Source organism: Eretmochelys imbricata, chromosome 3, assembly GCF_965152235.1.
Source record: "Eretmochelys imbricata isolate rEreImb1 chromosome 3, rEreImb1.hap1, whole genome shotgun sequence".
NCBI lineage: Eukaryota > Metazoa > Chordata > Testudines > Cheloniidae > Eretmochelys > Eretmochelys imbricata.
This window is the reverse complement of record NC_135574.1, coordinates 168350717-168378087: the sequence shown is the minus strand read 5'-3', so window position 1 is coordinate 168378087 and position 27371 is coordinate 168350717. Positions and strand designations below refer to the sequence as shown.

At 40.5% G+C, this 27371-nt stretch overlaps 1 protein-coding gene across 1 annotated transcript in view; it reads left to right on the top strand.

The window, feature by feature from the left end:
* The window catches only part of SYT14 (synaptotagmin 14), a 172577-nt gene that overhangs the window by 61285 nt on the left and 83921 nt on the right, over positions 1 to 27371 (top strand). Inside the window, exons 3-4 of the mRNA XM_077811960.1 lie at positions 2522 to 2686; positions 14763 to 14981. Coding sequence (XP_077668086.1) covers positions 2522 to 2686; positions 14763 to 14981 — 384 coding nt within the window. The remainder of the gene's footprint in view (positions 1 to 2521; positions 2687 to 14762; positions 14982 to 27371) is intronic.

Here is a 27371-nt window from a genome sequence, read left to right as displayed (position 1 = left end):
AAAGTGAATCTTTAACATGCATATTAATTCACTCATTTAAATTTAAAAACATTATTAGACACAAAAGACATACACATTATTTAAATTAGCAATGACATGCACAAGCTGGAACAAGTCTTGAATGATCTTATCCATGATGGGGATCTTAAAATACTAATTTCTCATTTGGATAGAAGTTGCATTTAAAGCTTTACTTGTGGTTCAAGGTGTATTAATTTTAGCTGTGTTAATTACGTATTGCCACTTATGCAGGGGTAAAACATTTTAAATGATGTTTAAAGGCCCTCCCCACTGTTTCACATATTAATTTTGCAAAGGTGTCACCTTTGCTATAACAATTAGTAAGGTGACAAGTGGGGGCCTGGTGACCAATATATGCTGACTAGCATATATATAGCTATATATAAACTAAAAATCAATATCTGCACCATATATACATTTAGTATGCATTAAGTATAAATTAGCATTAAGTACAACTAGTATAGCAGTTATATAGGCTAAATTGGCCCATATCTTTACTATAATCCTTTGGTCTCCGAGTGACTATTGATGTAGTTAACAGCACTGTCCAGTCTTTTACATCAAGACAGCAGAAGAACTCTTCATACACACATTTCATAAGGGTATATTTGGCATGTCTTTCACCATCCATTGGAAAGCTTTGCCATATTTTCTTACGTACAACATCTAGTTTTCTTAAGAGGTGATTATATTTTTCTCTACCTATTTCGGAGTCCTTGCTGGTTTGGGAGCTTAATCTGGTCCTTTTGGCGCTCTTGAGACCATTCTTTGCATGCTGGGAAATTGACCTCTTGCTCAGTCATCCCTGCGCCATTTGTTTCTGCCAGTGCCTCACCATGCATTGCCAAAGCTTCCCAAAAGACCATGCACATGATGGCGGTGGCTTGCACACGGCGATACTTACCCATGGTGCACTGCGCTATGCACTGGCACAAGCACTTCTGGTGAGAAAGTTCAGCGCTGATGCAAGGAGCCAACTATGCATGCACAAAAGCGATCTGCTGACCGTGGTGACTTTATGCTGACATAACTTGTGTCAGCAAAATTTGATAGTCTAGACATGCTCTCAGTTACCAATATTTTCCCAAACCTCACCTCAGTCATGAGGAAGCTAGGTTACATATATTAGACGTTCTGTGTTGGCTTTTTATCCTCAAAGAACAGACCCTTCAGAAACTCAGTGAGGCTTTTTAATTTTCTTTGTGGAAAGGATTAGGGATGTCCCTATCTCCACACAGAGACTGTCTAAGTAAATTTCAGGGTGTATAAGACATGTTACAAGATCATGACCTAGATTCCCCTCCTAACCTTGGAGCCCTTTCAACAAGCTCAGTCCACTTCAACAGCCTTGTTGAGGAAAAACTCCTGTTGTTGACATCTGTAAGGCAACTACGTGTACAGGCTGCTAGAGCAGATGCTTCATCTGAGGTGGCTGTATTATAGTCTATCTTGCATAGAACTCTGAAACACCTACCTTCATAGTTGAATCACTGCGTGGGAGGCACCTAGAATAGAGCACCCACAGGAACAAGCAGAGGAGTGGTTACTTATCCTTATCGTGCTCTACAACCCACACTCCCTCCCATCTGCTTCAAAGTCCCTAGTTTGGGCTGGGTTCCATGGTAGAAAAGGAACTGGATTGGCAGTTGGTCCCACACTAGCCTATGTACCCTTGATAAAGTGATTGAGGATATTTAAGGCACATGCGTGGATTAAGCAGACAGTTCCGGCAACAACAACAAAAAATCTCTGATTGAAGATGATTTGGGTACATGCGCACCTTGATGGACTCCAGTTACGGCACAGGTAAGTAAGCTCTCCTCTCAGAAAAGAGCTCATATGTTTTGTAACGTTTTCATTAGGTTAATCAATCAAACATTCTGATTCAGCATACCTTGGCTGTTGGTAGGTATGAGCTGGGTTTCTTGAAGTTCAGCATTTCCTTCATTCCTATTCAATATAATCATTACAGAATTCAGGTCTCTTTTCTACATGTACATTGTTCTGGAATTTCCACAGTACGGATGTACCTTTTTAGTGACAACCTGTATTTTTATTTCCAATTAAAAAAATCATGTTTGTGCACACAGTGATCAATGTGAAAGGAGCTGATGATTCTGTTTTCAATTTCTGGTAGACTAGTTGAAGTTCATCAAGATGTGAAGAAAAACTGTATAACATGACATGGTAAGGCAAATATTCAAAGTGATGCCAGAGATGTTAAATAACTTTATTTTTGGCAAATCTATGTGACATCTCTGACATAAGAACTAATTTAGAACGTGTTGGGTGACTATAAGAAAATATTTTTGTAGGTCAGTCAGCTGGTCACTTTTAAATTTAACACCGTGTCCAAAATACATGCAAACTGAAGTAGTATAATTTTATTTTAGTAATATCTTTCACATAAATTACAGACAGTGTGGGTATTGATTATTGAACCGTCATATTCTGAAATCTATTGTCGATTTTTAGATTTTTCTCTTTTTATTTCTTTTAGTATCTCCTGAGGCAGTTGGATTTCTGTCAGCTGTTGGAGTGGTCATTATCCTCATGTTGCTTCTTTTTCTATATATTAATAAGAAGATGTGTTTTGAAAATGTTGGTGGCTTCCCAGACCTTGATTCAGGATACAATGCAAGGAAGATTTCACAAGACAAACTTTGTAAGTATCTGAAATATATTCTACTCAATTTAATTCTGTAAAAGTTAATAGAGACTTTCACAGAGTAACACAAAATATACAAATACTTGGACCAAATGAGAAAGACCTGTTATATGTATAAAAATTTATGATGATTGGGACCTATTTGGAGGAAAGGCAGCCTCTGTGACTGCTTGCCCCCAGAAACTCTACAGGTCTCAATGGCTATATAGCTAAAGAGATTATCTTTGTTTATGAGAAGATACTTTTCCCTCCCTGTGCTCCTTAATATTGGATGTATAATGCCAATTGAAATATTGCATGGTTGTCTATAATTGCCCTTCTCAAATAGATGTAGGTGAACCACATTGCTGAAGATTGCACTCAGCATGCTGAGTTAGTCCTCCAGTGTCCTTGCACAGGAGGTGGCTCGTTCAGTTAGGGAAGAATTTTCAAAAAAATCACTCACCAGAAAACATAAGGGTTTCTCTTCGGTGGCTAATAATTCATTTCTAGAACTTGCCTATATGGAAGATAGGATCCAGTAAGCCAAAGATAGTATCCAGACTGTCAAAAAATAATTAGGGGAACTACTTTATCAAATTTCCAAAGGGATCAGGGTTATGAACTTCGTATTTCTCTGGGAATGGAGTTTGGTAAAATGGCCTTTGGGCTGGAAGAATTCCAGCTGGCTTTGTTGGCTCTCTTGTAAAGAAGAGACAGGCCTGAGATAAGGAGCTATAAAGTGTGGGAGATAGTACGTTTATTTTACTTTGGGCTGTTCTTCTTTCCTGCCTTCTTGAAAGTTGCTTCCCAAAAGGGAGGAGCAGGCTTTGTTTTCTGGGACAGGGGCTAGGGCTTTTTTCTCTCCTTCCAGCTGTGGAACAACTGTCTGTGGCCCAAAGTATCTCTCATTGCTTAAAAAGCAACAAATGTTTTGAGCTGAGGAAACCCTTTGGGGTATGTGCTATTGTGCAGCTATTATGTTAATCTACAGTAATTCTTTGCAGTATGAATTAATTTAGTAAAAGTACATAATTTTAAAGTGTTTAAAACTTCTTCTTTGCAGGTGTTGAATAAAATACACATTTCCCCTTCTTTAGTTGTATTTTTGAAAACAAATACTCGTATTATGGCTAGTTGATACTGAACTTTGATGAAAGACTACTTATTTTGCAATGGAAAAATATTGTTTTGAGCTAGTTGATCTTGGCTTCATTTCAAAGATTTTTTACTTCAATTTATTATTTCCTTCAGTACATATAGAGTTTTGGGCAAGAACGAAGCTGCAGTGGCTGCAGGTTATATAGTAGGTTTTTGGACAGCAAAACTAGATAAATGTAAAATTGAGTCTCTTGGGTGGGTGACAAATTCACAAAACTGAAGACCTTTCTACCAGAAATAATTTGTTTAAGATTGGAGAAATGGCATTTTTCAAAAACTTTCAACAAAATCTGAGCCTTCCTTCTGTGTCTTCTCTGGTTGACGCTCTTAGTAATGCTGTAGATGATCTAACCAGTGCTGTTGGAGAGGTCAGCTATACTGTAGCTGATTCGGTCACAGAACAGGTAACGAGCATGATAAATGGCCTTCGCACAGAAGATGAAAACTCTCAAATGCAAGAGGATAAATCTATGCCTATTAAAGAGGAAAATATAATATCATTAGCAGATTCTAAGGAAACTAATATGAAGGAAAAAAGATGTGTTGAATATAAACATAAGCAGACTCATTATTCTGATTCATCAGATTCTGTAAAACAAGAGTTCAATCAAGTTAGAATGTCAGTTCATGTCCAGGACAAAAGAAACAATCAATTAAAAAAGGAAAATGCTAACAAACATTTTAATAATATGGAAGTGTCTGGAGACATGAAAAAAGTAGGACGACATGTTAAAAGCAAAGGAGCCACTGGAAATAAATACTTGGAAAACGAAAAGTTTTCAAAGGATAATAATTTGACTAGTAATAAATTTGTAACAGATGAATCTATTATTAAAGATCCAGGCAATGGGTTACGTGCAGTATTGGAGAATTCTAAGGATCACTTGCATAGAAAAGCCAAATCCAGGTCTTCAGTGATTGATTTTCAGGACCCCAAAGAGCAGCCCTGTACAGATGGATCCAAGGATTCAGAAGCAAAAGCAAATGAGGTACCAAAGCAGAGATTATCAGAGTCAAATTTTAAAAAGGCACCGAGTGATCATCCTGATTGTGCTAATGAAGTAAAAACAAAGAAATACAAAACTTTTTCTGATGGTAACGAACAAACCATAGTGAAACATGAAGAAAATGCAACAACCACATTTTCTAAAGAAGGTAAAAAGAGAAACTATAAGGAATCAGAAAAGATTTCAAGAGAAGTAAGTAGCAAGAAGACACCAGAAAAAGGTGAGGTGTCTTTCATCAAATTTTCTCCATTAGGCCTTTCCTGCATCTTTTTCTACATACTACTTTTACCTCCTAATTTACAGAATTCACTAGAACAATTTTTCCTTTTAAATGAGATCACTTTACAGTGTATTTTATTTTCTAGGAAATTTATTCTCTAATTGCAATATTTATTGAAAACCAGTTAATATTTTTCTATAATTGGAGACTCAAAGAGTTTGGCTCGTTTAGCCTAACCAAAAGAAAGCTGAGGGGAGATATGATTGCTTTCTATAAATACATCAGAGGGATGAATACCAGGGTAGAAGAGGAGTTAAAGTTAAGTACCAGTGTGGACACAAGAACAAATGGATATAAACTGACGATCAACAAGTTTAGGCTTGAAATTAGGTGAAGGTTGTTAACCATCAGAGGAGTGAAGTTCTGTTAACAGTCTTCGAAGGGAAACAGTGGGGGCAAAAACATAACTGGCTTCAAGACTGAGTTTGATAAGTTTATGGGGGGGATGGTATGATAAGACTGTCTACAATGACATGTAGCCGATCTGCGACTGCCAGCAGCAAATATCTCCAGTGGCCGACGAGGGGACATTAGATTGGGAAGGCTCTCAGTTACTACAGAGAATTCCTTCTCGGGTGTCTGGCTGGTGGGTCTTGCTCATATGCTCAGGGTCTAACTGATCGCCATAGTTGGGGTCGGGAAGGAATTTTCCTCCGGTCAGATTGGCAGAGTCTCTGGGGTTTTTTCACCTTCCTCTGCAACATGGGGCACTTGCAGGTTTAAACTAGTGTAAATGGTGGATGCTGTGTAAGTTGAAGTCTTTAAACTATGATTTGAGGACTTCAGAAACTCAGCTAGAGGTTAGGGGTCTATTATTGGAATGAGTGGGTATGTAGGAGGTTGGATTAGATGACCATGATGGTCACCTCTGACCCTCAAGTTTGAGGCTATGCTAGTACTCATGATTAAATCTCTGACATTTGTTCTAAATTTTCTATTTTCCAAATAAACACTATTTTGCATTTTCTGAAGTGCTTTGTGTGGTTTCTGTTGGGTACTGGGAATTTTTCTCTAGTCTTTGTTTGGCTCTAGAATGTTACTAAAAATCTGTTTGTTTCAGTGGTCCTGGTCAGAATGTGTAAGAGAACACTTAGTGCAGCAAGCTGTACTATATTGTCTAGGAACAGGTTCAAAGCATCTGTGTTGCCCTTACTGCATGTGGATCAGGGCACATATATATGAGTTTAAGATTTGAATTTATTTTTCTGACACTTTATTTGCAATTACAATATTCTCTCAACAACAAAAATCCAAAATTAATTTTCCATGTATTCTTTGAAAGCAGTTTAAATTCTATGTGCACTTTTTAAGACTATCTAGAAAACAGTTTAAGGTCTGCAGAAAACATTCAGGATGGGATTTTGAAGGCATACGATAAAAAACTGAATTTTTGATATATTTGTACTTGGGAAATTTTCTACCACGAGTTTGTTGTCCGGTTGAATAACACAGTAATTTTAGGATAGAATAATCACTGATGAGGTAATTAAGAAGCCTGTAGACATAAAAGCTGGGCACTTTACTAAATTGTTTCTTCGGCTTGTCTTAAGGAAGATTACAGTCTGACACAGAGAGATTTTATATGTGCTGTTGGTAAATATGCTTTGTGATATGTTTTTAACATACTAAGCTTATAAATATGTACATATGTGACACGATGCAAATTATTTAATGAGCTAATTTTCATATTTGCAAGTAACTTAATTTTTAAGATGAAGTTTATACTTATAAGTATGTGGATTCATTGCTGGTGAAAGGCATTAGATTGTGGCAGCCTGATAAATGAAGATCTATGTTTATCTACAGGGGAGCAGCTGGGCAAATGTCCTACACATATTATTCTGCCAGCATATTTCAACCCTGATCTGGGGGAGGGGCAGGCAAGGACTTTCTTTAGAGATAGCAGAGGGTCCTTCTCTATGTCCTGTGCAGGTCATCAGTTCTCTACTGTATCTGCCAGTTAGCACAAAGCATACTGGTGAGTTTATGATGTGGGAGATGGAATTGGAACCTACAAAACTGATTTCATATAGGTAAGGTTGCCAGGTGTCTGATTTTTGACTGAAATGCCCAGTCGAAAAGGGACCCTCGCAGCTTCGGCCGGCACTGCTGACCTGGCCGTTATAAGTCCGGTCAGCAGCGCAGTGGGGGCCCGGGGCTAAGGCAAGCTCCCTGCAGCCTCTAGACACATGGATGGCCAGGGAGGTTCCGCACGCTGCCCCCCGCCCCGAGGGCTGGCTCCGCAGCTCCCATTGGCTGGGAACCACAGCCAATGGGAGCTGTGGGGGCAGCACCTGCAGGTGCGAGGGCAGCACGTGGAGCCTCCCTGGCTGTTCATGCATCTATGGGCTGCAGGGACCTGGCGGCCACATCCCAGGAGCCACGGTAACCGCCACCAGGACCCCAAACCCCCTCCTGCAGCCCAACCTCCTGCCCCAGCCTGGAGTCCCTTCCTGCACCCAGACTTCCTCCTGGAGCCTGCACCCCCGCAACCCCGTGTCCCAGCTCTCTTGCATCCCAAACCCCTCATCCTTGACCCCACCCCAGAGCCCACATCCCCTCCTGCACCCCAACCCCTTGACCCCAGCCCGGAGCCCTCTCCTGCACCCCAAACCCTTCATCCCCGGCCCCACCCGAGAGCCTGCACTTCCAGCTGGAGCCCTCGCGCCCCCCCCCCCCCCACACTTGAACCTCTGCCCCAGGCCGCTAAAAATGAGTGAGGGTGGCGGAGAGCAAGCGACAGAGGGAGGGGGGATGGAGCGAGTGGGGGCAGGGCCTCAGAGAAGGGCAGGGAATGGGTGGAGCCTGTAGGAAGGGGTGGGGTATTTGAAGCTATTTGAGCTTGACTGGATTCAAACTAGTGATCTACAGATTAAAGATGCTGTAGCTCATTAGCAATATCCTAAGGCATCAACTCACCCAATAAATGCTAACTTAAGAGATGGTCATAGATACATATCGTAAATGGAGCTGATAGCACTGATAGGATAGTTGCCTGACAATTCCCATTATGAGATTCTGTTTTCAGTTGCTTATAACTTTGCCAGACTTCTACTGTTTAGGCCAAAATTTTCCATGCTGTGTGTCTGTTTTAGTCAGATTTTTGTTTTTTGTTGGCGTGTATGGCCATCCCTCCCTGTCAGTCTGAGAGGGAGGCCACACCTCCTCACTGTCACACCCTTAGAGTGGCAGTCTATCAAAGGAGGAAATTAGCAGTTTGTGATACTTGGGCCTTCTAAGCTGGGCTGAGCAACAATCAGTCTGGGTAGAGCAATACAGAGTCTTGGAGCCCAGGCCCCCAGGTAGGGTGGAGCACCAAACAATCTAGTGCTCTGGTCTGTAGTGAGGGCAGAACAGCAAAGAAGTCTAGGGGCCCAGGCCCTCAGGCAGGGTGGGGCATCAAATAGTCAGGCGTCCTTACTCTAGCAGATGGCCAAAAAACCTAGAACTGGCCTAAAGATGGAGAGGTTGTCATCCCAGAGGTGGGTGGGCAGGGGGACCCAGGCCCACTCTACTCTACTGGGTCCTAGTCCAGGGCAATACTAGTGGCGGACTGTTCCGCCACTGGGTCAGTGGGGATCTGCCCACAACACACTGATCTAGAATCAAGCCAAGACTCAACCAGACTGTAGTCTAGTTTGCCTGTGCTACTTCCTACATCCTTTTTATGTGGTACCTCCATTTTGTGGGTGTCCTCTGTCTTCCTAGGGCAGGTGGCCAGTGGTAGCCACAGCAACCCCTCGGCATCTTGATTGGCCGGTTGCTATAGCAAGTTCTCAGTATGGCTGAAATCCTTTTCAGGTTCCAGCCTCATATGAGTTGCATCTGTCTCCCTTGGCAGCTCCAGCCCAACTGAGCTGAAGGCCCTGCCTTTTATACTTTTGATTCCTGTCCTGCCCCTGTGCTTCTGGTGGGCTGGGCGTGACCTTCCCGGCTCAGCCCACCAAAGGGCAGGTTGTGGTCCCTCCCTGTCAGTCTCAGAGGGAAGCCATGCCTCCTTGGTATAGTTTTGTTTAAGTTTCAGCTAAAACACTTCAGCTGGTTCCAGGAATGAGATTAGGGAAAAATAAATTGGCCCGTGTTAAAAAAAAAAAAATCTTATCACAATTTCACTGAGATGCTTTTGCACCTCCCTGCTATGGAGCAAGAGCTTGAAATTTGGCGGGGGGGAGGTTGTTCTGGTATATGGGAAGTGCCTTTTGCTGTTTCTGTGGAAAAACTGCCCAAATTAGACTAAGTTATAAACCTCTGGGAAAATTGCAATTTGTAGGTACTCAATAGAGGCTTTTGTAACCATGCCTTAGTGGGTCACAACTGAGGATGCCAAATTCAGGACGAATTGCTGAGAAATAGGGCAATCACAACCCAAAACTGATGGTTATTCTTTTATAAGATATACCAAACCAGCCACAAAAGTAAACTCCCATTTCACCACACTGGTTAACAAGAAAATATAAAGGCAGTTTCCTCAGGCATTCGAGTTCTTATATCACCACCAAAAACACTGGTTTCAGAGATAAGTGGTTCTTTACAACCAGTCTCATCAAATAATAGGTTCTTCTGATCCCAAAGGACCAACCATACACCCAGGTCAATATGTAACTTAGATCTTACCCAAAAATCATGCTGATGCCAATCCTTTATTATCTAAAATCTAAAGGTTTATTTATAAAAAGAAAAAAGGTGAGAGTTAAAATTGGTTAAAGGAATCAATTACATAAAGTAATGGCAAAGTTGTTGGTTCAGGCTTGTACCGGTGATGGAATAAACTGCTGGCTTAAGTCAAGTCTCTGGAGTACATCCACAGCTTGGATGGGTCATTGTCCTTTGTTCAGAGCTTCAGTTTGTCACAAAGTTCCTCCAGAGGTAATAAGCAGAATTGAAAAGTGGAGGAGTTTCCAGGGCCTTTTATAGCTTTTGCCATGTGGAGGGCGTTCCATTGTTCTTACTGTGGAAAATTACAGCAACAAGATGGAGTTTGGAGTCACATTGGCAAGTCACATGTTCACACCCAATTTCCCTAGTCGGGAAAGCGGGAAGCACATTTACATGACCGTCCACTCAGTGTAGATGGGCGTCTCCCGTGGTCCATTGTCAACCAAGTGATGAATCACTTAACTTGAATAGTCCCTCCAAGATGTGCTGGCGAGCTACCTTGTGGGCAGTACCCCAGGAGCAAACATTTGAAATCCAGGTATAGAGCCAATACTTATACCTTCAAATACAAAACTGTTACATGTATACAGATAACATAAGCATAACCAGCAAATCATAACCTTTTCATAGACACCTCACTTGACAACCTTTGTACAAGATTTGCTGCAAATATATAACAGTGGTTGCAACAATTACCTATATGGTCATATTTTAATCAGATAACATCACAGCTTGTTATAGTCTGTGAGCTAAATTCTCGTAAGACTCTGTCTGCACTGGGCATGCTCCATTCCAGGGCTGTAGAGGCCAAACAGGACTTTCTGAGCCGTTGCTGCTTCTGAGTTCTGTGGGCTATTTTGGGGTCAGGCATCACAACTAACAATTGGGAGATTCTCTCCCCTGTGTTTTCAGTGTTCCCTCTGCTGATTCTCAGATTTTGTAGATGAAGAAACTGCCTGAGCGTAATGCAGAGACCACTGGATGAAGCTGACTGGGATTGGGAGCGGTGTAGGGGTGGGAATGGGAAATGACTAGACTAGGAAGACTGGGAGCTAGGGGCTGGGTTATAGAGACTGAGATTGAACGTGGAGCTGGGGTGTGAGTTCCAGGAATGGGTGGGCAAAGAAACTGAGGAGAGAAGGAGGCCATGGCAGTTGACTGGAACTAGGAGTTGAGGTGGAGGGAATACAGAGACTCAGATGGGAAGCCCAGGTAGGGAGACTGACTGGGTAGGGAGAATGGGACTGGGATGAGGAGCTCATGGCTGGAATGGGGGTTGGCTAAGCAGTAAGACCTCGGTTAGGGCAAGGGGCTAGTGGTGGGAATTGGGATGAAGAGATGGGGGCAGGGAAGAGGCAAGAGAGGGACAGAGTAGAGGGAATGGGGTGGACGGGGTCAGGCTTGGGGAAAAGTGGGGAGAAGGGTCTGTGATCACTAGAACACACTCCTCTTCAGAACCTAGAATGTCACAAATGTATGTGAAATCCACTGGCAAAGTGTGTGTCTCCTCCTCCTCTAGTGGCTGGTCCGCACAGAGGATGGGAACCTTCTGCTGCTGCCACCATAACTCTGTTAGCTACACTGGCAAAGGTCTGTGCTGTGAATCTAAGGATTTCAGTTCTGCTGATGACTCATGTGGGTGTCAGTATGATTCCACAGGGTGGAATTTGTTATTTCAGGTTACTTTTTCAGAAACCTGGGAAGTTGCACATAAAAAAACCTTATGTAGAAAAAAACGTTAAGATTGCAAAAAATGTAGGAAATGTCAGTATTAAAGTTGTCTGTGCAACCTTAATCTGGCTCCCTTGTGCATATGCATTGTGATACAGTCTTTAATTAGATGGTCACGTGCTATTTTTTTCCACAAGCGCTGTTTGATTCAGAGCACAGGATGGGCCATGCAGGGTTGTTTAGTGAAAGAGGCCTTTAGTACTTCTGCCTCATTTGTTGCAGAAATTGGATGGTGTGTGGTGAATGAGGCAGGGACTTTGTAATATGGAATTTCTTGGCTAGATTGGAGAGAGGTAAATAGTGGTGTCCCCCAGGGGTCTATACTGGGACCAGTCCTATTCAACATATTCATAAATGATCTGGAAAAAGGGATAAATGGGGAGGTGGCAAAATTTGCAGATGATACAAAACTATTCAAGATAGTTAAGTGCCAAGCAGACTGCGAAGAGCTACAAAAGAATCTCACAAAACTGGGTAACTTGGCAACAAAATGGCAGATGAAATTCAATGTTAATAAATGCAAAATAATTCACATTGGAAACTACACATAAAATAATGGGATCTAAATTAGCTGTTACCACTCAAGAAGGAGATCTTGGAGTCATTGAGGATAGTTCTCTGAAAACATTCAGTGTGCAGTGGCAGCCAAAAAAGTGAACAGAATGTTGGGAATCATTAAGAAAAGGGTAGATAATAAGACAGAAAACATCATATTGCCTCTATATAAATCCATGGAACATCCACATCTTGAATACTGTGTGCAGCTGTGGTCGCCCCATCTTAAAAAAAAAAAAAAAATATTGGAATTGGAAAAGGTTCAGAAAAGGGCAACAAAAATGATTAGGGGTATGAAACGTCTTCCATAAGAGGAGAGATTAATAAGACTGGAACTTTTCATCTTGGAAAATAGACGAGTAAGGGGGGTATGGTAGAGGTCAATAAAATCATGACTGGTCTGGATAAAGTAAATAAGGAAGTGTTATTTACTACTTCTCATAACACAAGGACTTGGGGTCACCAAATGATATTAATAGGCAGCAGGTTTAAAACAAACAAAAGGAAGTATGTGTGGACTCCATGTCAAAGGTTGTTGTGAAGGCCAAGACTATAACAGGGTTCAACAAAGAACTAGTAAATTCATGGAGGATAGGTCCATCAATGGCTATCAGCCAGGATGGGCGGGGATGGTGTTCCTTGCCTCCATTTGCCAAAAGCTGGGAATGGGCAACAGGGGGATGGATCACTTGATGATTACCTGTTTTGTTAATTCGTTCTGGAGGACCTGGTATTTGTCACTGTCGGAAGACAGGATACTGGGCTAGATGGACCTTTGGTCTGATCCAGTATGGCCATACTTATACCACTAGAATGCCCCTCTCCTTTGTTTATGAGATTTGCTCAAATTAGTCACTGCCCACGTACACCAATTTAAATGATAAACTTTGGCTTAAATTGTAATCATAGTTGAGGAGGCTAGTGTGCACTTAAGTTAGTAATGCATGTAGCCCCAACCAACCTATTTGTGCAGCTCAGGTGGGTATGCTAAAATGTACAGGAGAGAGCGGCTTTCCTGTGCAATTTAAGAACTCCACACTTGGGGAAGACTTCATTCTAGTCTGGCTACGTTCCTAAACTCCATTGGAAAAGAGCTGTTCAGGATTTCCTTCAGCGAAATGCCTTCCCCATCTGTGGAGCTACCAAAGTGAGGAGGGGGCAACGGCTTCTGCTCACCGCATGCAGTTCATTGGAGTTGCAGGCAGTGATCCTGCTGACCTTTATCAGGTTCTCGGTAGCCCGTCCTTATCCCTCTCAGACCTTAAGATCCACACAAACCTTTGCTTCAGCTACTGTGTAGTTTACAAAATTGGTCAGAACCCTGCCTTAATCCTTTTGCACACCATAGGAGGTGCCGGCCCGCAGCAAACTGCAGGAGTCTTTCCCCGGCCCTTGCACACCATACAAAGTCTCAGCCCTAATTATTCCGATTAATATGCAACAATTTATGTTACTAGCCAGTTCAATGTGAAACTAAGTCTGTTTGAGAAGTACTTATCCAGCTTATTATTTTTGGATATTCACTTGGGGTAGAGTGCACTACATAATGCACTACATAATTTCTGTTTAAGGCCTCATAGTTACTTGGTGTTATATTTCTGTACAGGGGTTAAGTGGAACTTAAAGATAGTATAGACCTTGTACTGGCCATCTAAACTGAGCTATTTTCCTGTTAAATTTCAACTTTTAAACTGTAGCCATTTCAAGTGGAGGATTTTTTAAGAAACAAACAAACTAAAAACCTTGTAGGTTTTTTAAAATGGAAAATGTTCATTTTTCACTCCATTCTGAAAACAGCTGAATCTTTGTTTAAACTTTTAAAAAACAAACAAAAAACCTTAAGACACTAATTTTAAACACAAATGTGATGATTTCAGAATTTATGACTGGATAAAAACAGAGGTTAGAATATAAACTTTTATGCAACCTTAACTATTGCCAAGTGGCTGCTATGAGAATCTGTATTAATTTCAGGTTTGAGGAAAATAGTCAGTTGTTTCAAGTAAAATAAGATTCTGTATGTCCATTTTGATTTTCATTTAACTGAGTACTTTTCTACATCCTTCACAACTATTGGTATGTGCCTGTATTGTAAAACTTCTGTTTTTAGCTATGAACATATTGGTCAACTTGTTAGATTTTCTTTTAAAACATAGCAACGGTATTACTGTACCATTGTTTCCCTTAGGTGTTATTAACCTGAAATATTTTATGTAATTTTGTCATCTGTTTTATTTTGACATCAGAATTTTATATATACCATATTCTACACCATAAGCCCCTTGACAGGAGAGAATCAGGAGTTGAATTTCTAATATGAGTCAGTAATCTAAAATATGACATTAAATTATGTTGTCTGTGATTACATAAAATCTTTGGGAATTTTGTTTTTTAAATAAGGAGATTCAAGAAATTGGGTAAGTGTGCTTCCTCAAAAACCCCCATAGCTTATTTCCCATTAAATATACTGTATAATATTTAGGAATTTGTAATTTTTCTGCATTTGTAAAAAATAATAAAAATTTGTGAGGTATTGCGGTTCAATCTAGTACCTATGTAAAATGATGACAAAAGTTGGTTACATATATTTTGTTTTCCTCAAAAAATTTCAGTAAACATTGAAAATATTTAAATTGTATTGATTAATTTGTTTCACTCTCTCAAGCTATCATCTGTCATTTACTGTTCTGTTTTCTTCAAACAGACAACTCGTACATGAATAAAGACCAGAATGGTTCCTCCTCTGAAAGTGAAGACGAGGCAGTGGGTAAATACCATGAGGCCTTGTCCAGAACACAAAGTTCCAGGCCACCAATGGTAGATAGCAGACAGCAAAAAAATTACATTTGGGAAACTAGACAAAAATATAGCCCTCTGTCTGCAGAGTATGATGGGTACAGTAGTGAAGCCTCAATAGACGAAGGTAAGATGTGATTTACAATATTTCTCCCGTCATTCCTCACCTTCAGGTTACACTGTGGATAAGAATGTTGCAGTTAAAGACAGTCTGGCTTAGGAATAGTCACTATCTGCTAGTAACTCTAAAATATTTTTCTATATCTGCATTCATTACAAAAGATGGGTACCAACATGTTTTCATGTCCTTTCCAAAAGCACTGCATATGGAATTTAATATGGGAGGAATTAATATCATGCAGCTTTACCAACAGTAACATTTTTCTTGGAAGAACTCCTTTTAAGCTGATTTTTGTGGGGTTTAAGAGGGAAACATGGTGGCTCCTGATGAAGTAGTATAGGTACAAAATTACAAGACAGACTTGCTGGATCCTTTGTACAGAGGTATACTTTATACATATGTTGACTTTTATAGCTCTAAAGTATAGCTTATCATTCAGTGGAATTTATTCTATTATGTTATTAGCACGTAAATGACAGGAATGTCTCATGTCTTTTAAATCACAGGAGTTAAGAACCAAAAAAAGTTGTTTTGTTAATAAAAATACCTAAAAGTCAAATTTTGAAAATAGATCCTTTTTGTGGCATATTTTTGAATCTTCAGTTCATGTCAGTTAGGGTGTGCCTACACTGCAATTCTGAGGTGTAACTGCAGCTTGAGTAGACATACCCGAACTAGCTTTAATTTAGCTAGTTCAGGTACTCTTAGCAGTGAAGCCATGGCAGCCTGGGCTTCAGCTCAGGCTAGCCAGCTGAATAATTACCCAGGGTTCTGAGTGGGCTTGTATAGCCGTGCTGAAGCTTGTGCTGCTACGGCTTTACTGGTATCCAAACTTGCTAGATTAACGCTAGCTAAGGTATGTCTACACAAGCTGCAATCATCCCGCATGATTGCCATGTAAATAGCTAAGTACACAGTCACTGAGATGTCAAAATTATATCATTTGCATCTGGAAATAGTTCCAGGTGCAAAATTGTATCTGTAAGCATTTCGAAGCATAAAAATGGAGCTCTGGCTGAGGTCCAGTTTAAAAAAACAAAACAAAACAAACCAGGTTGTATTTTTCATGTGGGTGCAATGGTAAGACTTTCTTGATGGAGTAATTAGACATTTTAATTGTATATGTAATAAAATACAAGTGTATTTTAATAGACACTATATTTTTAAAAATTAAATAATTTTTCCTAGCAAACAGCAATACATCTCATGTACTAGGGTTTACATTTAAGTGTAGCTTGCAACCTAAAAACATCCTTACAAATTTGGAAATTCTTTTCATAATGCGAGAGCCAATTTGTTTTTGTTTTGGAAAAATGTCCATTTACCACTTCAGCTAAAAGAGATGTTATTTTTGTGACCCTTTCTTCCACTTCTTACGTTGGAAACAGGGCCTGGATGGGTACTCTGATTCCTATGGCAGGACACAGAGATAGAACAGGTACACCATACTTGAAGCTCGCACCAGAGTAAGATAATTCTCTTTTAGTCTTCATCTAAATTCCTCAGTCCTTCTGCTTCAAAACCACATCTTAGGAGATCGGCGAGCTTGAGTCTCAGCATTTAGGGAGGAAAAAGGAGAAGTGATGGTTATTGTTTGCTCAGGAAGTCCTGGGAGAAAGGCAAAGATGAGTAAGGGTAGAAGGATGTGTTTTCTGTTTCAGTTCCTTTTATCTACTTAAACCTGCCAACAGCAGCATCTACATTCCCTCTCCTACCCTGCTGCCTTTCCCCCCAACACCTATGTACTCCATGCTATGTGGGGAGCGAGCTTCACCTGGAGCTACTTGAAGGGAGAATTATAGGGGATACTTGCTGGGGGTGGGAAAGGGAGATGTTACCATCAGCAAATAGGAGAAGAAAGATACAGAATCTAATGCAGCCTCAATGCTGTTTGCCTCTTTCCGTTCAAGTGGCTCCCACTTGCCCACTTCCTCCTACCTCAAAGTTTCTGAGATTTGAATCTGAACCCATCTCCTAAAATTTTTTCCCCCCCTTCCCTGCTCCTGAGCTTGTCTTGCAGGGGCAGTGAGATTTTACCAGCCACCTTCTTTTGTGTCCTGGGGCAAAAAGCTGGGGCTTGTGCTGGCTTCCCCCTGAGCAGGAGTCCTTATTCCTCAAGCTGGAAATTTAGAACATGACTGGAGTCCATGACAGATGGGCCATCTTTGGCAGGTTCTAAGCACAGCAGCTAGGAGTCTGCCAGCCTGCTGCAGATATCATCAGTGCCCATGCTTCCAGACAGTGTCTCCATTCAAGAAATGGGATAATTATCACAAAAAAAACTGTCAACAACTTAAGTGGTAAATTGACTAATTTATTATAATGGAAATGTTTGCAGAAAAAAAAGGAAATATTAAAAAGTTTGATTTAAAATATGTTCAATTTCAGGTTATTTGCATATATGTTCTACATTTTAATTTACAGAAAAAATGTCAAAGTAATTATCAGAGTTTTCTGAATACTTATTTTGCATTTGCTGTCATCAAGAGCTGAGCTCCAGTAGTGTTGTCTGCCAGAAAACCTGCAGTTGTGTTACAGTTATGAGCAAAGCATTTGTAGAATCAGGGCCATGTTTTATAATTATTTCTGTAGCCATTAGTCTCCATGAGATGCTGCTCAATAATGTTACACAAGTTAACAAAAAAAATTATCATAGTGTTCTTTGTAATATGTTATGACCTGAAGGTGGTACACTACAGTATATATTTTGCTGATACTTTGTAGTTCTTCCAAAACAATTTCAAACACAACAGCAAATTCCTTGCATTATTATTAAAATATGTTCCATACAAATTTGCTCTGAATACAGGAAAAGACAAGGAAGAGTATGCATGGTTGCGTTTTGTTCACCAAGAAAGGCAAGCTTCACATCCTAGAGCTTTAGTGACAAAGAAAGTGGGAACCTGATAAAGAACACCGGCAGCTCATAAAAAGAGGCTGGAGCGTACAACCAGCCAGTTCAGACATGTTCAGAGAACAATATGTTTAAACATTTGAAGTTACAGTGTCAGATTAAAAGTGAAGAACATCAAGGAACTTTTTAGTCATTTTGTTTCAGTGTAAATTATGCAATGCCAAGTCTTACTGTTTCTGAAACCTGGACATGAATCCTTAATGCTATGAGGCATCACAGCAATCCTAACTGATAGTTTTCAATAAATAGTTTAGTTTTAGTTTATTTGATATAACTTTGTGTTAAACTATAAATATAGATGATGTAAAGACAAATAATAGAGAAATTTCTTAATTCTTTGGAAAAAGGAACATTACTCTGTGTACTTAAGGAAAATGTCATAAGAAATAAACAGTTTTAGTACTTAGTAACATCTTCGCTCCCCATCTTTTTAGAATTTCACAAATGTGTAATCTTTTCTACTTCTACACCCTAGATATTTTAGTCCCACTTTCAGAACATTAAAGCCTTCAATCCCTGTGCATAACTCCTACTGAAATCAACAGGAATTCCACCATAGGTCAGGAGCAATGTGATCTGATAAAACTACAGGGGTTTTCCATTTTTAGAAATGTGTGCTATTTTTTGGGGAAGCAATTAATCAGTAGTTCTTTCAGACTGTATATGCCCTACTATATATTTTCAAAGAAGGGACCCATATATGTGTTTTTACCAATAGCTGTCTTTTCTGCACTTTTACAATTACTTATATTTTTGTTTACTTTTTTGTTTGGCTAGTCGTGCTCTTATTTGTTTAAAAAACAACATGATGTACACACAATCTTACAACAGGACAGGCAAGAAACAGAATCTTGTGTTTAACACATGAGGTTAAGTAAGGTTGCACTGCTTGATATATTACCTGATTTTTGTAATCCCAAAGTGTAAAAATTCAATGATAATATCCTAAAATCTTCTTACACTATTAATATAATACTGACATTAATTATAAAACATGTATCAATACTTGACCAGTATATTGTATTTAATTTCACATTTACAGGATGCATATATTCTGAAAAGTTGTTATTTTGAAGCTTGGAAACATAAGAGAATGTGGCATATTTTGTTATCATTCTTTTGTCCTCTAGGTGGCATATTAATCTTTCTTTCCACCTAGAAGTACTGTGTAGAAATGACATATTATCATTATATAGAATGTCTAATAATCTTCAAATGGAGAAAACCAGTAATAACAACTTATCAATATTTTTGTAACATTACTTTTGGTTTTGTTTTTACCTGCATTGTTTTATGACTCCATTTTAATTTGCTCCATGAATCTTTCGTTAAGAATTTTAGTTAGAAAAATAGTGTTCTTCTAATTCCAGGAGGTCAAACACAGCTTATGAGCTGGATCTGTCTTGTTTCTTGTATTTCTGTAGCAAATATGATATATTAAGATTCTGCAGAATCAAAATTTACCTTTTGTAATGGAAGTTTGACCTGAGCTGGGTTTAGATTCACGCTTTTCTGCATAGGCCAAATGATAATTTTACCTCTCGTCTGCCAAGCTGTAGTGAACTACCTCAGTCTAAGATACAAATGTGTCTTTAAATAAACCCTAGATTATTACAAAATTAAGAAAAGATCAAGTCAAAGCAAGTTAAAAGGCACAGAAGATGTACCTAGGCCTGAAACTCCCTCACATTGCACAGATAGGCCCAAATTGTTGAAGTCACAGAAAAGAGATAAGCAAATTTAATGCCTACATTTCTAGACCTCTGTCAGTTTCACCAGGATTTGGACATATGCCATTCTCCATGACATATTAGATATCTATTCAGATCCCAATGTCAGTTTCCTTTTTTTTGCCATACTGTTATACCCTCTTTTTATGTGGTCAGGTGTCTACTTACTCATCATATTAACCAAGAAAGTATCTGTGGCATTAACATCTTGACAATAATGTTTTCTCAGGGAGAGTGAAGTAATCTCTGTTCCTTGTTCCTATACCAATATGATTGCCATATCACTTTTAATTATATCCTCTCTTTACTGTACGTATAATTATTTTTCCTAGCATTTCAAATGCAGCTATGATCCTGTTACATATAAAGTAATCTTCCTTACACAATGTTATCTGATTTGCAGGATCTGGTCCACTTTTACATGTGAAAAATTCTTTATTTCAGCACAAAGAGTGAATATTTCATACTTCATTAAAATTCTTTTTAAAAAAAGTAAATAAATTATTTCATTTCTTATAATCCAAGCAGCTAATTATTAATATAAATAAAGAATTGTTTGTTTACAACAATTAGTTTTAAATTGACTGTCCTTTTATGTGTTTAAACCTAAGGCAATTTGTCAGTATCTCTCTGTCATAATTTTAAAGTGACCCTACTTTCTTAGTTCCAATTCACCGGAAATATGATTTCTCATCAAACATTATCTAATCTGTCACAGTGGCCCTTTTAATATATTCTGTCGTAGCTCCTTATTAAATCTAAAAATTGTCATGCCTTTGCCCTCTTCTAACAGTTCTACAGAAGAGGGCAGCATTTTTTCTTTAGAGAAACAGTCCCCTGAGGTTCCTGAAGATAAGTTTTTGAAGTTGATAATATTAAGAAAAACGTGGTGAAACTGAGACATTGCAGACAGATGTCAAAAGCCCTAGATTTTTCCATGTTTCTAAAGCAAGAAATTCTCTAAATCCGAGTTACCCAAAAGAGTGAAAAGGATTTTGCTTTTTATGTTCATGAGAACTGCAAAAATGTCTAAGTACACCTTGGATGCCCCTGACTAAGCATACTTTCCCAAATCTCTTGATCAGCTTTAATTCCAGATGATAGCCAGTAAATCTGGGGCATAGTTCCCAAAATTGACACTGCTGTTGTTGCCTGTATCGGGAAATCCTCAGTACCACTTGATATGTGGTAACATAGTTTGAATTATGAGACAAAGTCAGTGGCAACATAAAGAAAAAGAAAGAAAGCTTTAAGGAATATTTAGGTGTTCTCAAGTTAGCTACACTTACCAGTGCAGTACAACCGTTGATTCCATCTCCATCCTATTTTAAAGTATTTTTAACAACACTGCAGTCAATAGTCCTGTGGCTAAAGACTAGGTTGTTCAAAGATTTGGTCTGTAAGATTAATTTGTGTCTTACTCTTCACAAGGGTTTTTGGAAACATATGGAAGTACTAAAAGATTACAGCAAGAAAACAGAAGTTCTCTTAAATGAGGATCTGCTGCTCTGTCAGGCGTATGGTACTGGCTTTTATTGGCCTTTTGTACATTGTGAAGGTAGAGCAAGAGGGTCTCTTGCTTCTCCTTCTCTTTTCCCCAGCTAGGCTATCAGCATGGCATTTTTACATATCTGTTGGACTGCAGCCACATTGCTGCTCAGTTTCTTGTCTCTGAATAGGAAGGCAGAGGTTTCTCTGGAACTCTGAGACCTCTGATTCTTCTTCCAGTAGTGTCCCTATGGGTGCTCCACTCTAGGTGTGCTAGCACCCCGTGTGCCTTTGATTGGAGATTTCTCATAGCAGTGTCCGTTCAGCCTGTGTGTGTGTGTCCATCAGTCTCGTGCCCTGTGCCGTTGTTATATAGCACTGCATAGGTGAACTACCTTTAGTTCCTTCTCAACCACCTCTGCCTGAGACAGAGCTCTGGCGGTTGTCTCGTTGAGATTTCCTCAACTTTCCACTTCTTTTATTAATAGTCAGTAGTAGTATTAGCATTAGTTTCTATACTTAGTAAATAGTAATTTTTTAGCTTATTTTTTCTTAAAATAATATTTAATTTTCTTTATATTTAGATAGATATTAGCAAGTGGGTAGCTTTTTCTTTTACTGGGAGGTTAGGCCCAGTTCTCCCAGCTTCAGATGCTGTCTGTCATGATGGGAGGCAATCCTGGTCAGCGACGGGCACTCCCACTACATCCGTTGTCTCGGGAAATCACATGTTGTCCAGAAGTGTAACTTTTGTCTGGCAATGAAATCAAGAGCCAGAAAAAACAGAGAGATAAAGCTCATGATGGAGAACTTTATGCCTATCTTCTGACCCAGGCCAATGGACACTCCTGCCCCTTTCTCCCCCACCCCTTCAGGTGTGCCGGTCTCCAAGCAAATCTGCTGCCTCCATGACCTTTATGCCCCACACCTCCAGGGCATCTAAGAGGAAGACACAGGACTCTTTCTGTAAATCCTCAGTGGAACATGTCCCTGGCTCACAAGGTAGAGAATCTACCTCTAAAAAGCCAAAATTGTTGGTATCATCAGCTACCCCAACATCACCAGCTCGCCAATCATGTACTCACAAGGCTGCTGGCTCCTCAGGGAACCAGGGCATGACTACACCGAAAGATGGCAAAGCCTTGGGCCCCGAGAGGTATTGTTAACTGACCGAAGCAGCAAGAAGGGCTCTTCCTCAGCTTCCTCAGTACTGAAGAAGTCTGCTCAGGCTCCGATTGTGTTTTCATTGGAGCTCTCGAGACCTTTGGTACCATCAGCAACCGTGCTTCCCGCTGAGTGCCCGAGATCTCCAGTACTGTCACCACAGTCAGCTATGATCACCTCAGTGCAGACTGCAGGCTTGGTACTTGTCATAAATATAAAGGGAAGGGTAAACCCCTTTGAAATCCCTCCTGGCCAGAGGAAATCTCCTCTCACCTGTAAAGGGTTAAGAAGCTAAAGGTAACCTCGCTGGCACCTGACCAAAATGACCAATGAGGAGACAAGATACTTTCAAAAGCTGGGAGGAGGGAGAGAAACAAAGGGTCTGTGTGTCTGTCTATATGCTGTTTTCTGCCGGGGATAGACCAGGAATGGAGTCTTAGAACTTTTAGTAAGTAATCTAGCTAGGTATGTGTTAGATTATGCTTTCTTTAAATGGCTGAGAAAAGAATTGTGCTGAATAGAATAACTATTTCTGTCTGTGTATCTTTTTTGTAACTTAAGGTTTTGCCTAGAGGGGTTCTCTATGTTTTTGAATCTAATTACCCTGTAAGATATCTACCATCCTGATTTTACAGGGGGGATTTCTTTATTTCTATTTACTTCTATTTTTATTAAAAGTCTTCTTGTAAGAAAACTGAATGCTTTTTCATTGTTCTCAGATCCAAGTGTTTAGGTCTGTGGTCACCTATGCAAATTGGTGAGGCTTTTTATCCAACATTTCCCAGGAAAGGGGGGGTGCAAGTGTTGGGAGGATTGTTCATTGTTCTTAAGATCCAAGGGTCTGGGTCTGTAGTCACCTAGGCAAATTGGTGAGGCTTTTTACCAAACCTTGTCCAGGAAGTGGGGTGCAAGGTTTTGGGAAGTATTTTTGGGGGAAAGACGCGTCCAAACAGCTCTTCCCCAGTAACCAGTATTAGTTTGGTGGTGGTAGCGGCCAATCCAAGGACGACGGGTGGAATATTTTGTACCTTGGGGAAGTTTTGACCTAAGCTGGTAAAGATAAGCTTAGGAGGTTTTTCATGCAGGTCCCCACATCTGTACCCTAGAGTTCAGAGTGGGGGAGGAACCTTGACAGTACTGATAACACCCTCGGTATGACAGGAGTTCCATTTCCCCTGGGACCTGGCTGTATCTGAGATGCCTGATTCTTTGCTGTTTGGCTCCGATGTGCTGTTGGTACCAAGAACATCAAGATTGTCTGAAATTCGCCTTGTACTGATGTTTTCATTTCAGATCTCTCCAGGCACTCCACCATTCCAGAGTTAGCTTAAGGAAGAGGATTTGGACGAAGACCTTGCCTTGGTGTCTCAGGTGTCAGTACTGCGTTCTCCCCCTCACTCCTGTAGAGGCGCCTTTCCAGAAGCCTCAACTGAAGCTGTAACTACTTGTGGCTCATGATTACCACCAACACCTCATTGGTTTGAGCACCCTTGGGTGTCACCTCCTATGCCTTATGCACCTCCTCCTTGCCCATATTGGGACCCTTGGGAGGCTTATCACCAACAATTTTCCAGAGCATCCAGAACCACCCATCATAAAAAGGGGCATCCTGCTTCACCTGCTCGTTCCAGGAGACCTGACCCTCAAAATAAATCTTTTGAGGAGCAGGAAGCTAGAGCTGATAAAGAGGTTTCTTCTACGGCCAACATCTCCTCTTCATTTCCAAATGAAGCAGTCATGCCTCCTCCTCCATCCCTGGCAGATGATTTTAAACACTTCCAGGATCTGATCAAGAGAGTTGCAGACTCCTTGCAGATTCCTCTTGAGGACGTGGAAGGGCCTCATCATAAGCTGCTTGATATTCTCTGTTCACCCATATTGGCCCACATAGCTTTGCCTGTTAACAAAGCTCTTCTGGACCCAGCAAAGATCATCTGGCACAGCCCAGCTTCTATTCCAACTACATGGAAAAGAGAAGATAAGAAGTATTACATCCCGGCAAAGGACTGTGCTCTTATTTTCCCGTCCCTCACTTAACTTCTTGGTAGTTGACTCAGTTAATGAAAGTGGAAGGCAGCACCATGCTAAAATCATGCTTCAAGAAAAAGATCATAAGCATCTAGATTTACTGGGGAGGAAGTCTTATTTCTTGGCCTCCTTAAAATTTAGAATCCCCAATTATCAGATGTCTACGGCAAAATATAACTATGTCAATTATACCAAACTGAACCCTGTTGTGGACCACCTACCAACAGAGCACAGGGAACAGTTCCAGGCAATTATTATGGAGGGCCAATTCCTTGCCAGAACAACTCTGCAAGCTGTCATGGTGCCTCTGTGGGTCACAACTGAGAATACCAGATTCAGGACAAACTTCTGAGAAATAGGGCAGAAACACCCCAAAACTGGTAGTTATTCTCCCATAAGATATACCAAATCAGCAACAAACGTAAACTTCTGTTTCACCACACTGGCTAACAAGAAGTCAGAAAAGCAGTTTCCTGAGGCATTCCAGTTCTTGTGTCACCACCAAAAACACTAGACTTCATGATGAGGGGTTATTTAAAACCTATTTCATCAAACAAAAGGGTGGTTCTGATCCCAAAGGACCACCCACATACCCAGGTCAATATATAACTCAGATCTTACCCAATAATCATTCTGTTGCCAGTACTTTAGTATCTAATATCTAAAGGTTTATTTATAGAAAGAAAGAAAGGTGAGAGTTAAAATTGGTTAAAGGAATTAAATACATATAATAATTGCAAAATTCTTGGATCAGGTTTGTAGAAGTGATGGAATAAACTGCTCGCTTGTTAAGTCTCTGGTTGGTTCCAAATCACTGGAAGGTTAGAATGCTCCCATTAGTATAAGTTTATAGTCCAGAGGTTTGAGCAGGAAAGAGGCAAAATGGATATGTTTCCAGCACCTTTCATAGCCTCTGCCAAGTGAAGAGAAACCCATTGTTCTCACTGTGGGAAAATTACAGGGAACAAGATGGTGTTTGGGGTCACACGGGCAAGTCACATGTCCATGCATGATTTTGCTTAGTCATAGCAGAAGCCATTACCTATACTCCAGATGGAATGTACACAGGAAAGTTGATTCAGTATAGATAGGTGTCTCCCATGGTCCATTGTGAGTTGTGTTCGTTGATGAGCCATTTAACTTGAAAAGGCCCTTCAAGATGTGCAGGCTAAATACCTTGTGGGCGTTACCACATATTTGAAATACAGATATAGAGCCAATACTCATAACTTCAAATACAAAAATGATACATGCATACAAATACCATAATTATATTCAGCAAATCATAACTTTTCCATAGACACCTTGCTTGACATACTTGTTGCAATTATACAACAATGGTAGCAACAAGGATATACATGGTTATATTTTAATCAGATAACTTCACACAAGCCTTCCTTGATGCCGCTGATACTGCCACCCATTCAACGCTTCCTGGCTCTAACTTCCTGGATTAGCAAAAGAGGTCCAGAATACAGAAGAGGACTTTCCTTTTTATGGGTCTAAGTTGTTTGCAGATAGCACGGATGAGTCTCTGCGAACATTAAAGGACTCTAGAACTACCTTACCTTCTCTTGTCATTTACACACCCACCTACAAGAGGGAGCACGGTAAGTTCCAGATGGCCCAGATATCCTGCCCTGCTCAATTCTTTACCTCTCAGAGGTTGTATGAATGTCATCGAAAGAGGCAGAGATTCCAGAGAAGGAAACTTTCTGCCTCTCAGCCTTCCTCCTCACGCACACACCCACTTCCAAGCAGCAATTTTGATGGGTTGGTTGAAGGCTCTAATTGCTATTCTCAACCTCTTCAGCTGCACCAATTCACCATCTTTTCTCCCTTTGGCTACACCTTCACCACTTCAGGTGCTCCTGAGAGTTGATCACTATGGACTAGTGAGTTTTGGACATGATTTTCCCAGGATACACCATCCACTTTACTGCACATCCACCAATGAACCCCACCCCTTGCTTGTCACTCTTCAGGGACTTCTCGTATGAGAGCTTGCTTTATCAAGAAAGAGAAGGAGCCATAGAATCAGTCCCCAGCTGCACAGAGGGAAGGGGTTTTATTCAAGGTACTTTCTGGTACCAAAAAAGAGTGGAGGTTAGAGACCCATCCTAGACTGAGATTATCAATACCTACGTGAAAGCACAGAAATTCAAAATGGTGACACTTGCAGCAATAATTCCATCAGTAGAGTAAGGGGATTGGTTCTCAGCCCTCGACCTTCAGGATTTGTATTTCCATATTGCTATTCACCCATCCCACAAATGATTCCTACATTTCATTGTTGGCGATGACCACTTTCAATACAAGTGCTCCCCTTCGGCCTGTCATCTGCCCTGAGGGTCTTATTGAAAGTCATGTCGGTAGTAGCAGCACAGCTCCGCAGGAAAGGTATCTTAGTATTCCCTTACCTGGACGATTGGTTGCTGAAGAGCTGTTCCCTGGAACAGACGTTTTGAGCAACCTCTGAGGCCATAGGTCTCTTCTTCAAATTCTTCAATAATTCACGGGATCAGAGGCAACCTGCACAGATGGCATAAAATGTTACTATTATACAGCAGGAAACAATCTACTTGTTACATGTACTCTTAAAAATGGACAAGGTTTGACAGTTGGTGTGACCTCCAGCATGTTTCATCAATAACCTCATCACTTCCAGATATACCTCCTAACTCTAAAAAACCTTGGGACTGTCAGTGAACTCCACAAGAGTCCACCTGGCAGCCATCATGGCTTTCCACCCCCCGTTAGAGGGTTATTCCATCTTTGCTCACCAACCAAAGTGAGTTTCTCAGAGGGCTTGGAAACCTCTATTCACCGATCCGATGCCCTACTCTGGAATGGGATCTTAATCTGGTCCTTAAGTGCCTCACAAGACCACCGTTTGAACCAATGGTTACCTGCTTTCTGATAGCTATTACACTGGCACAACAGGTTGGAGAAATAGTGGCTCTGATGGCACCCTTCTTCATTTTTAAGATCAAGGTCACACTGCAACTCCACCCCAAATTCTTACCAAAATTTCTTCCGAGTTCCATATCAATCAGACAATTCACCTGCCTG